This window comes from Struthio camelus, chromosome 5 (assembly GCF_040807025.1).
Source record: "Struthio camelus isolate bStrCam1 chromosome 5, bStrCam1.hap1, whole genome shotgun sequence".
In the NCBI taxonomy this organism is placed as follows: Eukaryota; Metazoa; Chordata; class Aves; order Struthioniformes; family Struthionidae; genus Struthio; species Struthio camelus.
The window spans coordinates 4,625,542-4,641,579 of record NC_090946.1 but is presented as its reverse complement, the minus strand read 5'-3'; the positions used below and the strand labels follow the sequence as shown (position 1 = coordinate 4,641,579).

At 41.3% G+C, this 16,038-nt stretch overlaps 1 protein-coding gene across 3 annotated transcripts; it reads left to right on the top strand.

Moving 5' to 3' along the window:
* Positions 1-731: 731 nt before the first annotated feature.
* Positions 732-15,585, top strand: RAD51 (RAD51 recombinase). Of its 3 annotated transcripts, none has more exons than XM_068944287.1 (10): positions 732-889; positions 2,227-2,340; positions 2,813-2,950; positions 4,105-4,222; positions 4,789-4,880; positions 5,809-5,903; positions 11,869-11,982; positions 12,719-12,848; positions 13,121-13,242; positions 13,558-15,585. In XM_068944287.1, the coding sequence occupies exons 2-10, from the start codon at positions 2,254-2,256 to the stop codon at positions 13,679-13,681; spliced, it is 1,020 nt and encodes a 339-aa protein (XP_068800388.1). In that variant the 5' UTR covers positions 732-889; positions 2,227-2,253; the 3' UTR covers positions 13,682-15,585. The 3 variants fall into 3 exon arrangements, with proteins under 3 accessions (XP_068800388.1, XP_009669097.1, XP_068800389.1); XM_009670802.2 differs by having other exon boundaries at positions 786-998; XM_068944288.1 differs by lacking the exon at positions 732-889 and adding an exon at positions 1,425-1,446.
* Positions 15,586-16,038: the final 453 nt, after the last annotated feature.

Genomic DNA, 16,038 nt, shown 5'->3' with positions numbered 1-16,038 from the left:
TTCATTCGCTGCTGTATGGCCCTTAAACCCCTAGCTGTGACTTTGTGATGATAAAATGTACTGTGCAACTAGTGCTTGTATTCACAACTCTCTAGTCTCAGTGTGTATGTATTGTGAGTGTGTGTTTACATGGGTGTTCATACTACAGATACGTGTATGCCCTATCACTTAAGGCCAAGTAACCTCTTTTTTTTTTTTTAATTTTGTAGTGTCTGTAATGGCTAAGACGTTTTTTTGCCTTCTGCCATGCTCAGCAGGCAAAGGGATAAGCCAGAGTACGCCTGACAGCTTTGACAGTGATCCTCAGCACCCTGCTGGGATGGGCTCCTCTATGGCTGCAAGCTTCTCTTTCAGGCCTGTCGATGATATAGCTTGGCAGTAGATTCTCTAAAAATTTACTTTTCATCGTTGTACAAATTGCAAACGCCAAACTGTGCACAATAGTAAGTGATTTCTTCAGCGGCCGAACAGAAGCTCGGGGCCAGCGTAGGCTGTTTTTCAGGACTTGCTTCATGTGTCAGAACCTGCTGCGTGTCCTGGACCCGTTACCCGCGTTTCAGGTGTTTCCCCGATAGCAGAGAGGCACGCGAAAAGCCGCTCACCCTCCTCTCAACAATTCTTTAAATTCTTTTTTTTTCCTTCTAGCCTTGGCCCCCCTCCCGGGGGCGGCCCCTTTAAGGCGGGGGCGGGGCCCTGGGCTCCGTAGCCCCGCCCCCCGCTCCCGCCTTGCTCCGCGCGCGCGGGGAGTTTGGGGGCGGGGGGTGGGGAGGGACGAGGAAGAAGGCGGGGCGCGCCGTCACGTGACGCGGTGGCGGGCTCCTCCGAACCGGCAAGCGCCGGGCGCGTAACGGCCGGGAGCGGCGCCGGGCCTGGCCGGGCCCCGCCGCGGGTGAGTGAGGAAGGGAGGGAGTGGAGCGAGCCCAGCCGCCTCCCCCCGTCTCGCCTCGCCCTGCGTCCTGCGCTGTTTCTCTGCCCCTCCGGTGGTGCGCGAGGGCCCGGTAGGGCCCGGCCCGGCCTAGCTCAGCTCAGCTCAGAGGGAGGCTGCGGGCGGGGGGGAGGGGCGTTGCGTGAGGCGAATTTGTGAGGAAAGACGCCGTCCGTTAAAACAAACCAAAAAAAAAAAATAAAGCCGGGAGGAAAGAGCTGGCACTGCGGAGCTTGTTGTTACCTTCCTCCTCCGCCCCCAGTCGCCTTGTTGAGGGCAAGGACGCGGGGAGTTTCTCAAAGGGACGGGGCAAATCGGAGAGCGCCCCGCGTAAGCGCACGCAGCGTTGCCTTAACGACGGGCAAACCGGGAGGGTTATGAAGTGCCACGCTTCGAGGAGGGGCTGGGCGTCAACGATTCGGATGAGCTGTGGGAAAGGGGTTATAGCACACATGCTTGGCCTGGGTTTCTGCTGCCTGTTCTTGAGGTGTTTGGCCTTGGTAAAAAGATCCAGGGCTAAGGTGATTTTTCCTCCGATATTGTGTGCTTGCTTCTGCTGCATTTCTGCTTGAGGCCTTCTTTTACTCTGCGTGGACGACTTGCATCTGGCAGGTGCTGTTCAGTGACTTCAGTATCTAGCTTCTACCAACTCCGCAAGTTAAATGACACGCGGCATGAAGAGCGTATAACTTTCGCTATGGCAGTGTACCCTTAGCTGCTTGTGGCCTCTGTCACCTTCCTCTGCTTGGTGTTAGGAAGGGAAGTGCAGATGCGCTACAATGCTAGCAGGGGTACAGAGGGAGGATCTAGAGCCTCCTTTGTGCTTCTGCAAGGTACTAGTGTTTGTAGTTGACACAAGGCCTGTCTTCTAGAAATAATCAATCTGTGATGCCAAGTGCTAGGTTAAAGTAATATATCTCACCTTCTAAGGTGACTGTGTTACTTAGTGTTAAAATGAGATTCTGCTAATAAGAGTAAATTTATTAACAAGCCATCCTGTGAAGAAATCTTCAATATTTTACTCCTAAAAACATTCTAGAATTCTCTGTTAAGCTTCTTATTATTTCTTATTAGATGCCCTAAGAGTTGTTTGGGTTGGGTTTTTTTAGTGTTTATACTACCATGGAACACACACAAAAGATATTTGTCATAGCACTCATATCACAATTTAAGAGATACATTTAGGGAGAAAACTATCACATATTACTTTGGATGATCTGCTAACATATTTTCGAACACTTTGCATGTATAACTTTTGAATGGTGTATGTTGCATCACAAAGTTATTTGGTTTTCTTCCAGAGAGGGCTGTACTGAATATCTGGTACAATGGCAATGCAGGTGCAATATGAAGCAAATGCAGATACATCTGCAGAAGAGGAGAGCTTTGGGCCACAGCTCATATCTAGGTTAGAGGTATGTGAAAAGTTAGATCAAGAGTAAGCTTTCAAGAAAGTCACTAATCTCTTTCCTTAAATACAAGTTGTATCTGCAAATTGTGTTGCTAAATTCTTACTTGGGTTTTACTTAAAAAACAAACAAACAAAAAATGCTAAAAGTTATGTTTTGTACTATGTTGCTTTGCTGTATATCCTTTCCTGAGCATGTATTGGTCATGTTCAATATCTATTAAACCAGGCAGAGAACAATATCTTCTGCCTGTTCTGTGTCATCTATATAGTTAATGGCTCATGAAAGCGTTACACTGGCAAATAAGTTTTTTTCCATGATTCATTGTGTGTAAGTGAATAGGGAAGTAATATTCAGTATGCTGCATTGTAATAACGGAGCTTGATCCAAATCTGCTGAAGCCAGTGGAAGGTATTCAGTGAAAGTTAGATGGGAATTTCATATGTCTTTTTCCTCTCTCCTCCCACCTCCCTTTCAGCAATGTGGTATAAATGCAAATGACGTGAAGAAGTTAGAAGAAGCTGGGTTTCACACAGTTGAAGCTGTTGCTTACGCACCAAAGAAGGAGTTACTAAATATTAAAGGCATCAGTGAAGCCAAAGCTGACAAAATCCTGGTAAGGATGTTTTGCAAAAATCTTTAACACCAAAATTTCAGGAAGTCTTATGGCTATTGGCTCAACCTGTTTCAGTAATCTTGGAAGGTCTCAATTAATATCGTGAGAAGGACAGTAAGGATTATCAGAGGTACAAACTGAGTTTTTAAGTTGGAAGACATAGCCTAGGACTAGCTTTGAGAAGTAAAGGGGCAGGGACTACTAAAAAGGTCTATAAATTTGTGGAAGGTTTGGAGAATATGGCCAAGAGGATTATTATTTCTAGTTTAGTATTTGTTTATGATAAGAAGCTTATGATAGGCAGGCCTAAAGCAGAGAAAGTAATTTTGATATAAGGTATAATTAAGGTACAGAACTCTGTCCTAAGACACTGTGGATGTCCATAGCACGAATTGGTTAAAAGGGGACATGTTCAAAAAGATACATACACAAAGAGCTAAATACAGCATTAAGGGGGCAACATTCAGATCAAGAAGCTTGCTAACTGAACCCAGAGGAGTTACCAGATAGAGAGTTAGACCCTTTTTCCCTGTTTTGTCATGCTCTTTCCCTAAGCCTCCACTGTTGGCACCTGTCAAAGCATCAGATTTTGGGTGGTAAACCACTAGTGTGACCCAGTACAGTTGTTCTTCTGTTATATTCTTCTAGAGTTTGTTAATTGTGTACCTCAGATAAGTATGCATCCTGACATCTGCAGCTGAGTTTTGGGGATTGAGAGTGAACACTGTGTTGAAATGTTATAGCATCTTCTAACTCAGAATATCGTGTTTCTGCAGGACTAGTTCTTGAGCTAGCAGAATATTTAACTCCAATATTTTTCTTACTTTTGTTTACTATGGGGAAAGTAGCATTCCTAGGATGGGCATACATGTTATCTAGCTTTGCATGGACAGAACTGAACCCAAGGGTGGGCTAAGGGGAGGGGAGGGACATTTCTGTAAAATGTGCAGAATGGGTGTGGAAGCTTTTTCTGTGAGCAAAATTTCAGTTCTGATCAAAGATACCAAGTAATCACAATGCACGCGTTTTATAGATCATTGTATTTTATAACTGCCTCTTCATTTTGCAGAACAGAAAACTGCAATATTAATTACTAGAAGGGTTAAATGAACGGGATGAATATTCCTTGTAATACTTAGTTTGATTTTCTTTAGGCTGAAGCAGCTAAACTGGTTCCGATGGGTTTTACCACAGCAACGGAATTCCATCAGCGGAGGTCAGAGATCATCCAGATCACCACTGGGTCCAAAGAACTTGATAAACTACTTCAAGGTAGTAATTTTATTCCTTTATTGCTTAACATTCATTATCTGTTTTTATCTCTATTGGACATGACACTTGCACAAAAAACCATAAGAATACATCTGGTTGAACTTAAATCTCCTTAGTACTTCTTTCTTGTATCATAATCAATTCTCTTTCAAAACTATTGCTGTAGCTTTTTAAAGCTTTTGTTCGTGATGCATGAACCCAGAGTTGACCATTTCAGATATTTCCCATTTAGTCTATTCTCCGGTCTATTTCAAGAAAAAAAACAGCAGGTATCATCATCTCCCTCTTCCTAATTGTAGTTAAAAAAAATAAAAATAAAAAAAATTTTATCTCAGGTCTTCAGCGTATTCAAAAATACGCTTACTAAGCTGTACTATGAACTGCAAACGTTTACAACATGAACAACTCAGTATGAAAACCAGTTTTTCCAATTAGAGATTTAAGACTTGGACGATCACTTTTAGCCAAAGCATGGGTTTAATTGAGTCTCTGTAAATGTAAAACTCTATACTTGGTCTATCTGTTTAAAGTATGTCATCATCTTCTGTTTCCCCTTCCTTTTTAAGGAGGAATAGAAACTGGGTCCATAACAGAGTTATTTGGGGAGTTTCGAACTGGAAAGACGCAGTTGTGTCATACCCTGGCAGTAACCTGTCAAGTGAGTAGTCCACTTTATTAATCATGTATTCAAAATTTTAATAAATTAAGTATTCAGACAACATAGATTTTGGATTTTCACTAATTTGTGCACTTTTCTTAACAATACAAATGTGATGCATCTAAACAGCTGTTGCAAAGAATCTGAGTATTTTATCTGTTCAAGGGGTGTCCTCAAAAGCCTTTGCAGCACCATTGGCTGAGTTCTCAACTTGCTGAGATCTTTTGTTTCATGCTTAATCTGTGTACCAGGATTACTTTAGTACCAATTAAGTCTGTGATTTTTTTTTCCTGTTTTTGATGTATGTTTTGTAGCTTTTTCTCTCCTTAATAGTCTGGCAACAAAAATTAATACACATCAGCCTCATAGGCTAGTTCTAGGTCTTAAATACACAGAAGTATTTGATTTCTCTTCAGGCATTGTAGACTGCTGAGAATCTTTCTCATCACCAAGACTGTAGAAAAGAGGGATGAAACTTATTTGGTCTGACCATTTTTTTGACCGGTTGCTTTTTCTTAATGTATCCTAAGCTTACTTCACTCTATTTTTGTAAAAACTTTCCGTTGACTCTTGCTATCAAACAATAAGTCAGTTTGGTGTCATCTGACTCATTTCTAATCTTAGTTTAAAAAAAAAATAGTATATACTAATTTCTAGAGGATGCAGTTTGGTTACTTAGTTAAAACCATTGGGCACCTGAACTTACCAGCTCTAAGTTGAGCATCTGTTCTCCTTTCATAGGTATCTGAGATTGAAAACATGAATCTTTCTGTTTCTGGCTTCTCACATTTTCCAGATAAATGTGACTTTAGTCACTGTAGACTTGGTATGTTATTTATTGTATTAATATCAGTTGAGGTCACAAGGCAATAACTGGGTTATTTGTTGTTGTTCTGTTTCATGTTCCTTCATTCGCTCTTCATTTTAGCTTCCCATTGATCGAGGTGGTGGTGAAGGAAAAGCTATGTACATTGACACAGAAGGCACTTTCCGACCAGAACGTCTTCTTGCTGTGGCTGAAAGGTCTGTACTTAACAGCTAGAAGTAAATTCGCACTAGCTGAAAAAAGGAATAGCTTTACTCATGATGGGACAACTCTAGTTACTTAATAAGGATCACAGTATATAGCAGCCTGGCTCCTTAAATTAGTTGGACTGTTTTTATAAAAGTTCTCCTCATTCTAGCGGTCTGCCTACTTAGAAGCACTTTCGAACACTTCGTTAGCCATGATTTATAGATAAAGTTTCTGGATTGTACTTAGATGTGACAATTCTAGTATCACCGTCCCTGAAATATAAGGTCTTGACTTGTTAGTGTCCCTTTCCAATTCAGTTTTACTGTTAGTGCAATACATTCAAAGATTTTTCATAATTTCTGCCAATAGAATTACCTTGGAAACCAAGAAGCTCATCACAGCAGCAGCTGGAAATTGATTTTTGTTCAGCAGTACAAGAGCATCCACTGTCCAGCTGAAAAGCTGTTTTCTCATCTCCTGCCTCTGTCTCAGAGTGTTCTTAAATGCTGTGTGTAGAAATTGGAAAGTATAACTTAATTACTCAGATTTCTTGAAGGCACAAAAATTCTGCTGTCTTCACAGAGATTCTGATTAGACTTAAAATCCTGAAGTGCTGGTTCCATTTGTTAAACAAAGAAGTTAGTTCTGGTCTTTAGAATTTCTCAGAATTAAATACTGCTTTTAAGTCCATGGGACTTAAATCTATGTGATAATTTTTTTTAGTGAAATATCAAGGTGTGTATGTAACTTCAGTGAACTGTGGTTGATGTATTTTTTGTTTTTCAGTATTTATCAATCATTGAAATGCATCAATGTTGGACTGACAGTTTGGGATAGTATGTGAAGCAAATCATACCTGACTGAAGTAGGAGAGGAATTTCATGGAAGCAGAAAGCAGTTATTCAGTTTTGATTTTGGGCCTAAGCATCAGGCTAACAATTTTAGTGATATGATAGTTTTAAAAATATTTCCACCTTAGATACTGATTAGAATTGGAGTATTGGTAAACTGTCCACTTTCTTCTGGAAATAATAAGATGATGAATATTAATTGTTTTTAAACTGCAAGCCGAAATTATGCAGAAAGGCTGAGCTGATTTGAAAACAGAGGCCAGGATGTTCTGCAAAGATTCAACAATAAAATCAGTTGGTTTATTTTTCTACTTTCCTCTTGCTGATCTGATTTAGGTCATAGTTTTTACAGGTGCAGTGTGCATACTTTTTTATTCCTTTTTTTTAACCTATTTTACAAATGTACAGATTTCAAATTTCCTAGTTTAAAAAGCAAACAGCTCTCCTCCTTTTGTTGTGTCCCAGCATTTACAGGAGTAAGACTGAATTGTCAAGTTTCCTTCAAGTAGCCAAAGTATACTTTGACCTGACCTGTCATTACTGATGTTTTCTCTGCAATTCCTTTGGTTTTACCCTTTGCCATTCTGCAGCATAGATTCCTTCCTGAAATTATTTCCTTGCCCAAACCCCATATGATCTGTTAGGCAAAGCTGCCCTTTGTATGCTTTGGGCCAATTTCACAGTGTGGCTGTTTTGCAATATCATGCTACGCAGCTAATAATCTGTATGCAGCATAAACTTGAGTTTTGATTCAGTTTAATGTGGCTTGATTCTGTGCCACTGCAGGGAGACCTGCCATTCCTTTTGCCCCTCTTCTGTGTTGTCATTAGTGTTCGTTAGGCCATAGGCTAAAGCAGAGCAGTTGTTAATGTGGTTCACTGCAGGGCAGCCTAAATTGCTAGTGCTGGTGCAAAGGAGGACACAAGAGTGAGCAGCAGAAAGCAGAGGAAATGAAAGGGTAGGACTGCTGCTTTTTAGCAGGAGCACAGTTATGTGATGTAAGGAAGTATTCATAGTCCTTTCCATGACTATAGCTAAAAAAATTAATTAAGATTTAGTATCAGACCAATATGACATCTGCTGGCCCACAGGAGATCTTCCTTTATTTTCTTGAAGGAGATGACCTAATCCACATGCTATTCTAAGGGAAATAAATTCAGGTCATTGAAAAATAGTAATCTGAAGACTTGGATCAGTACTGGATTTTGATTTGCTACTGGAAGGTAAAGTCTCGTCTGAAGACTTTTTACACAGTATTTAGAAGTTAATTTGATTGACAGATGTTCGTTTTGCAAACATCTGGTATTACTGTTCCTCTCCTCTCCTCCTCCTTCTCCATTCCCCCAGCTATTTTGTTGTTGTCCCTCTCCAAGAAGCCATTATCCGTAGTGTCCTGCTGCTGGAAGGGAACATGCGCTTCCTAATCAACAGGATTCAGTTGGTATTATCCCCAGCTAACTCTTGAAGATTTGATCTAACCCTGCTGATTTTCCCTGGAGCAAGTACAGGAATGCTCCCAAATTCCCTTTCATTGGCAGGTATGAGGCAACAAACACCCATTGGCAGTGATGAGAAGGTGAAATGATGATGTTCAAGCTACATTTGTAAGAGGGTATTTGTACATGGCTGTATCCAGAGATGACTACTTCCAGTCAGCTCTGTCCCTTCAACCCTCACTCTTTCATCAAGTCAGCTAGGATCGAAGCTAAATGTCATGCAACTCTCCTTTCTGTGGTTTACTGATTTACCAAGTGTTTGATTAGGACCCTTGACTTTTATCTCCCATACCTAATGCTTCAAAGTGGTCTTGTTTCAAAACCTTAGTCAGGTTTGGTTATTGTTCACCTTCAAACATGAGGTGTCACTAGCCTAGTAAGGCTAGTAACAAAATTAATTCAGAGCTGTGATTCTAAAAGTGTATTTTTCAAAGCTATACATAGCCAAGGAGCTTAATTTCTATAGGAATTAGGAAGGGAGAAATTAGGTGTCCAGCTCTGAAAAAAGGAATAATGTAAGTAAGATAAAAGTCTTCCTTGCAAATGACTGTGGTCTTTTACTGGGAAACCCTTTTGACTTCTGTCTCTTCATGTAGCGTTTTACAGTGACAGCTTAAAACAGAGAAGTTTTGCGCTCATGGACTGGGAAGTCTTCTCAACAGAACGTGCGCTTACGTCTGTTGATGTGTGCTTCTGCACTTGATGTACTGTTGACACGTGCTCTCTATTTAACTGGCTTTATGAAGACATTTTAAATGTGCCTCTCTGAAGTGCTTGTACACTAATGAATGTAGCATGGGGAACAAACAGGAAGAGTTAGAGGCCTGTGTGCAGTTGCAGGGCTACGAGCTCATTGGGATCACAGAGGTGTGGTGGGATAGCTCACATAACTGGAGTGCTGCCATGGATGGACACAGGCTCTTTAGGGAGGGCAGGCCAGGAAGGTGAGGAGAGGGAGTTACTCTTTATGTAAAAGAGCAACAGGAATGCATAGGGATGACTGATGAGCCAGCTGAGACTTTATGGCTAAGGATTAGCAGACAGACCAACATGGATGACATTGGAGTGGGTGTCTGCTATTGACACCACCTGATCAGGAAGAAGTAGGCGAGGCCTTCTTCAGACAACTGGAAGAAGCCTCATGTCTGCAGGCCCTGGCCCTCATGGGGGATTTGAACCGCATGGATATTTGCTGGTGGGGCAACATAGCAGGGCACAAATAATCCTGGAGGTTTTTGGAGTGCACTGATGATAACTTCATGACACAGTGATCAAGGTGATTGAGGACCAATGTAGCAGTGATGCTCTGCTGGATCTGATTTGTACAAACAAGGAAGAACTCATCAGGGATGTGAAAATTGGGGGCAGCCTTGGCAACAGTGACCGTGAGATAATGCAGTTCAGGATCCTGAGAGGTGGGAGCAAGGCGTTAGGTAGGATCACAACACTAGGCTTCCGGAGAGCAGCTGTTCCTTCTCAGGGATCTGCATGGAAGACTCAGATGGGATATGGCCCTGGAGAGAGGAGGGGTCCGGGACAGCTGGTTGATTTTTCAAGGATCATCTCGTCCAGATTCAAAAATGGTCCATCCCAAGAAACAGGCAATCAAGCAAAGGCAGCAGGAGGCCTGTGTGGATGAACAAGGAGCTCCTGATAAAACCCAAATATAAAAGGTAGCATACAAGAGGTAGAAGCAGGGCCAGATGACCCGGCAGGAATACAGTAATACAGTTCAAGCATGTAGGGATGGTGCTAGGAAAGCCAAAGCCTGTCTGGAGTAGAATATGATGTGGGATGTGAAAGGCAACAAGAAAGGATTCTACAGGTATATTGGCAATAAAAGGAAGACTTGGGAAAATATGGGTCTGTTGCTAAATGGGGGGTGGGACCTGATGATAAAGGACACAGAAAAAGCAGAGGTACTCAGTGCTGTTTTTCACCTCTAGTCTTTATTGGCAAGTTCAGTGTTCAGGAATCCCAGGTCCTGTGATCATCCTCCAAGCCAGTCTTATCATCATAGAAGGCTATCAGGTTGATCAGGCATTTCTCCTTCATAAATCCTATCCACTCATGATAACCTTGTCCTTCACGTCTTTAGAAATGATGTCCAGCATTATTTGCTCCATCACCTTCCCAGTGGCTGATTAACCAGAGGGCTGTGCTGCCATTCAGAGGGACCTGGACAGGCTGGAGAGATGGCCGGAGAGCAATCTCATGAAGGTCAATGGGAAGTGCAGGGTCCTGCACCTGGGGAGGAATAACCCCATGCACCAGTACAGGCTGTGGGCTGACCTGCTGGAGAGCAACCCTACAGAGAAGGAGCTGGGAGTCCTGGTGGCCATCAAATTGACCATGAGCCAGCAATGTGCCCTTGTGGCCAAGAAGGTCAATGGTTTTCTGGGCTGCATTAAGAGGACCATTACCAGCAGCTTAAAGGAGGTGATCCTTCCCCTCTGCTCTCTCTCTGGTGAGACCTCATCAGGAGTGCTGTGTCCAGTGCTGAGCCGCCCAGTACAAGAGAGACGTGAACGTACTGCAGTGATCCCAGCAAAGGGCCACAAAGATTACTGAGGGATTGGAGCATCTGACTTAGGAGGGAGGCTGAGAGAGTGGGGATTGTTTAGCCTGGAGAAGAGAAGGCTTAACAGTATCTAATCAATCTATATAAGTATCTGTTGGAGCAGGGAGTAAAGAAGACAGAACTAGACTCTTCTCAGTGATGCCCAGTGACAGGACGAGAGGCAATAGGCACAAATTGAAATACAGAAAATTCCATTTCAGCATAATGAAAAAGCTTTTATTACTCTAGAGATGATCAAATACTGGAACAGGTTGCCCAGGCATGTTGTGGAGCCTCCATTCTTGGAGATGTTCAAAACCTAACTGGAACAAGGTCCTGCGCAACCCTCTCTAGGGGACTCTGCTTTGAGCAGGGGACTTGGACTAGACAATTTCCAGAGGTTCCTTCCAACCTCAGATGAGTCTGTGATTCTGCAAAATATGCTCTGGTATGAAATGTAAAATGAGAACAAGCTATGTATGAGATATGAGTACAGTTCAGCTCTAAGGAGGGTAATCAACTGGTTCTCCAGATTCCAAGCTATCTCTGTCAAAGGGCCATATAAATAAGTTAAAGGCAAGATGCTGAATGTAAATATCTTTATTTTTTGTAACGTGACACTTGCCAAGGAGTTGCAGGTGGATGGCTGTTCAGTACTGTTACCTTTTTGACTTCATGTTCAGAACTCCAAATTTGTTTGTAAGACTGCCTAATGTCTAAAAGTGTTTTATTAGTGACACAGTGCTATATTCAGAATATTCTATTTCATGATGGTAATTTTTCTTGTTCGTAGTTTTATTTTGAGGAAAACATGTCTGCTGTTCTACTTTGCTGCTGTTTCTAGGCATTAAAATATTCTTGAAAAGTGGTTTCCAATCATTCTCTGCTGTTACTTTTTTCATAACCAAGTTGTGTTGCCCCCCCTACTTGGTGTTTTTTTTGTTGTTGTTGTTTTTTTAATCCCAGGCTCTCCCAGGAATGTGAGTTTAATCTTCAGGTAAATCTGCTAGATAACTACTGTTGATGAAGTTGTCACTTCTAAGATTTTTCTCACTGATTTCTGCAGGTATGGCTTGTCTGGCAGTGATGTCCTTGATAATGTGGCATATGCTCGAGGTTTTAACACAGATCATCAGACCCAGCTCCTGTATCAAGCGTCTGCGATGATGGCTGAATCACGGTAATAAGATTGACTTGGATGGAGTGATTTTTATGCTGTTACATAATCATATTATAAAGCTACTTGTAGCTGACAAGCAAGTGCTAGAGCAGTTTTTATTATTCTGAAACTAGATTATGCTTTTGTTTATCCAAATGATAAGCTTTTGTCGATGGGCAGTCAGCTGTGAGTTAATACCTGTTTCTGTTGAAATGTTGGATGACTGAGACAGACTTGAGCTGTGACAACTGATGTTACTTTACAAAGAACAAGTGCCGGCCTGAGAAACAATTTTCAAGACCAATTTATAATGGCTCTCAGGAATAGAGTTGATTTAGAGCACACCAAGCACTAAAGAAACCTGTGCTGACAGCTTTAGTTTAAAACTAAGATTTATGAAACCCTTTAGAAGAAGGAGGTGGTGATGCGACGTGTTTAGGAAGCTGTACACAGAATACCTGTGATGTCAAAACGTTATATTTTGGACTAGTTTATCAGAGTACATAAGCACAGATCTAAGTTTTTAGTCATGCAGCAACTTTCTTTGAGTTTACTGGGGTTTTTGGTATAGGTCAGTATTCTGAACATTGCAGATCAAGTCCATGTTGTTAAAAACAATACTTTCGGCTAGCTGGCAGATGAGAAGAGCTTGTATCCAAATCTTTATGCAGCCTTACAATTAGCTGGGCAGATTCAAGCAAAGGTGTCGTTCATACTTGGAAATACTTATAAGAACTTTGTACTTTATCTTCTCCAGTTATGCACTGCTGATAGTGGACAGTGCCACAGCCCTTTACCGAACAGATTACTCTGGAAGAGGTGAGCTGTCAGCTAGACAGATGCATCTGGCCAGATTTCTGCGTATGCTTCTTCGACTTGCAGATGAGGTAAACCATGAACTGCCTCCCTCTGTCCTCCATGCTTTGCTCCCTACAGAACTGATTATTGAATTTATTTCTCTTATAAAGCTTAGTAATTTTACACAGATGGTTTTTACTTGTTCAGTGTCTGCCTCCATTTTGTTTTGAGATGCATGGTAGAGTAGTTATGGAGAGCAGTGCTTAGAATGGCAGGAGTGTATGCATGGGCGGATTTTTTTGTTTTTTCTTTATTCAAATTGTGGAAAATAAATGAATTTTATTTCTTGCTTCTCTCCTAGTTTGGTGTAGCAGTTGTGATCACTAACCAAGTAGTTGCACAAGTAGATGGAGCTGCCATGTTTGCTGCAGATCCCAAAAAACCTATTGGAGGAAATATCATAGCACATGCTTCCACCACCAGGTAAGAGAATAATTATCATCTTCCGTTAGCCTTATTTTGGAAAGTTTTATGAAATTAAGTACCTTTAAATTATGAGTTTTTTTCCTATGAAGTCTGTCAACAGTATGTCAAGTCTGCTTTTCAAAAAATGAGAGCCTCTCTGAGTGTGTGACTTATTCTGCAGTAAAATTAATATAGCATTTGTAAAAATTCTTACAGCTCCTCAGTGTGCTGTACTCTGTTCTTGTAATAACCTAATGTTTTAATGATCATAGTAATGATTTACTGAAAGTAAACTATACATCCTTGCTTGTTTTGTTTCCTTCTCCCTGTTAGACTGTATCTGCGAAAAGGCCGAGGTGAAACCAGAATATGTAAGATTTATGACTCTCCTTGTCTTCCTGAGGCTGAAGCAATGTTTGCTATAAATGCTGATGGAGTGGGAGATGCTAAAGACTGAAGACTCCTTCCTATTTCTCATGTAATCTGAGACTAGTGGCTGTAAAAGGCTTCTTTCTTTGTGGCACCTTACAGATGCTTTCCCACTGCAGCTGCTGTTCAAAAGCTGACGGAGGAATCTGTTCATTTCAACATTCATGTGCATCAAGTGAATACATTTTGAGAGGCATCTGAAGGTGTGGTTGGAAGAGATTTTCCCTCTTTGGCTTTAGTCACATGTTAGATTAATGTGGTTTCTTGAGAAAATTTTTGGAGGACCGTAGTCTTTGTATTTTTCCTTACAGCTGTTGCTACAGTTGGATTCTACCCATGGACATAGTGCAGTAGGATGATAATATGTGGCCATAGTTTATAACTTGGTGAATTTGAAGCAAGGTTGATGGGTTTGTCAAATATGAGAAGTGATGACTTAAATACTTAATGGATTTCTTTAATGATTCATTAGAAAATAAAGCAGAATGGTACTCCACAATAAGGATTTGAAAATATTGTGGGGATTGATGATAGTCACAATCCATATTTTTTTTATTTTAATTTTGTTTTGGGTGCTGTAGCATTGTCTTTTTGGGGGGGGAACTGTTGATTTACATGTGAGTTGCATTTTTGGTATCTCATCAATTCTCTGTGGAAATCTTCTCTTAATAAAAGGACTATGAGAAGCATTGATGACAGTACAGGTTCCTGGGATTCAGCCAGGTGTTAATTCAGACTAAGGCATTTTGATCTGCAAGTAGGTAGAAGACCCATAAATCTTCGTAGGTGGCCTCTGAATTTCAAACTGGAATATTTTTTTTTTCTAGGCTAATCTTCACAGTCACACTTACAAAATGCATTTCCTCCTCAGTTTGAGATGTGCATTACAGCTGTGTTGGAAGTGCCCTGTAGATGTCTTTTAGGAGTTTTTTGAGGTGAGGTCTTAACAGTGTAAAAGTTCTTTATATTATACTATATTTTTATATAAGCTGTTTTATTGTGAGCTACTCTAAATTTAGATTAAAGATGATAGTATTGTAGTAGGGGTTGGCAGTAAAAAATGTTTTCTTTGCCAGCACTCTTCTTCTGGGACAAATAGTGAAGAATATGACAGTGGAGCTCAACTGTGGCTTATGGGCTAGCAGACATAAGCTAAATTTATTCAGGTATCTAAATACTCTACTGACTACTAAATCTCATGAGATGCTAGATTGTCTACTGTTTAATTCATAGCTAAATGCCTTTGTTCTTAAATTCTGCATAGTCAGTGAAGTGTCTGTTCAGAAGATGTACACAAAGGGCTGCGTTGGCCATTGCTGTCAGCATTGTCTGCAGCCAAGTTTCAAGAACCAAAACTCATGCTAAAATGTTAACTGGGGGATTAAATTGGCATTAAACTCCATCATTGAGGAACTGAGAAGTTCAATGCTTTTCATGATAGAGATTCAGCACTTGCTTGCTACTCACATTTGTCCTACATGCAGGTGAAGCTGATTGTACCGCCTGTGCTTGCTGCTGTCTAGATCCTGCCATTGTCTAAAGTATGCTAGATGTTAATTATTCTGGCTGAAACCTGACATGGCTGGTATATGTAATAGGCCCATACTTCTTGCGGGGGGAGGGGAATGGCAAAGACTTTCGGCTGTCTTCAGAAGTGAGGCTAGAGTAAAGGGAAATGTTATGCCCTCTGCCAAAGAATGTCCAAGCCATTTCTCTTTTGAGAATTTCTAGTCTTTCTGGATTTGGAAGTCACAACCTGAAGTATGGCAGGAGCTCGTCTCTGACATCAGTGAAATGTCTCTAGCTATCCATGCAGAAATTTGCTTACAGGTGAACAAGTTATAGACCTTACAGTCAGTTCTGGTATGCCCAGAGACTTGTTAGACGTTTGCAGTTTTCCTTTTTTTGTGTTGGGTATGCTCTGCTCAGGACCCAGTTTAAGCATCAGACTGTAATGGCAGCTGTCATTCTGTACCAGTGAAAAAGAGCGATTGTGTTGTTCCCAATAGCTTGCTTGATTCAGATGCATAAGGGGAAAAATCACTGGACCTACAGAGGGATGTTTCTTCTAGAATTTTTGTTCTAGAGAAAACTAGGACTGGCTGGGAAAACAGGATGAGTAGTAGGAGTGAGCAAGTCAGGAGAGGAAAAACAGGTCAACAAGTGTGAAGATGGGGACATGGGACTCTGGGCAGAGGGACTGTAAAAAGGAGCAGGAAATAAGGTAACACTGAGATGGGGTAACGGAACAGGTTGAGAACTAGTCTGCTCAGATGTAGAACTAAGGAAAGGCAACTGAGGCTACTCAGCTTGTATCCAGTGAGATCCAAACTCCTCAGTGTGCCCCTGTATGATTTTGTTTTTTAAGTATAACTGTGTAATACA

Bases quoted from the DNA above. Each gene is read 5' to 3' on its own strand.
- RAD51 (XM_068944287.1), top strand. From the start codon at position 2,254: ATGGCAATGCAGGTGCAATATGAAGCAAATGCAGATACATCTGCAGAA. The intron at 5,904-11,868 runs GTCTGTACTTAA...TGATTTCTGCAG, and splicing joins CTTCTTGCTGTGGCTGAAAG to GTATGGCTTGTCTGGCAGTG. The intron at 12,849-13,120 runs GTAAACCATGAA...CTTCTCTCCTAG, and splicing joins TTCTTCGACTTGCAGATGAG to TTTGGTGTAGCAGTTGTGAT.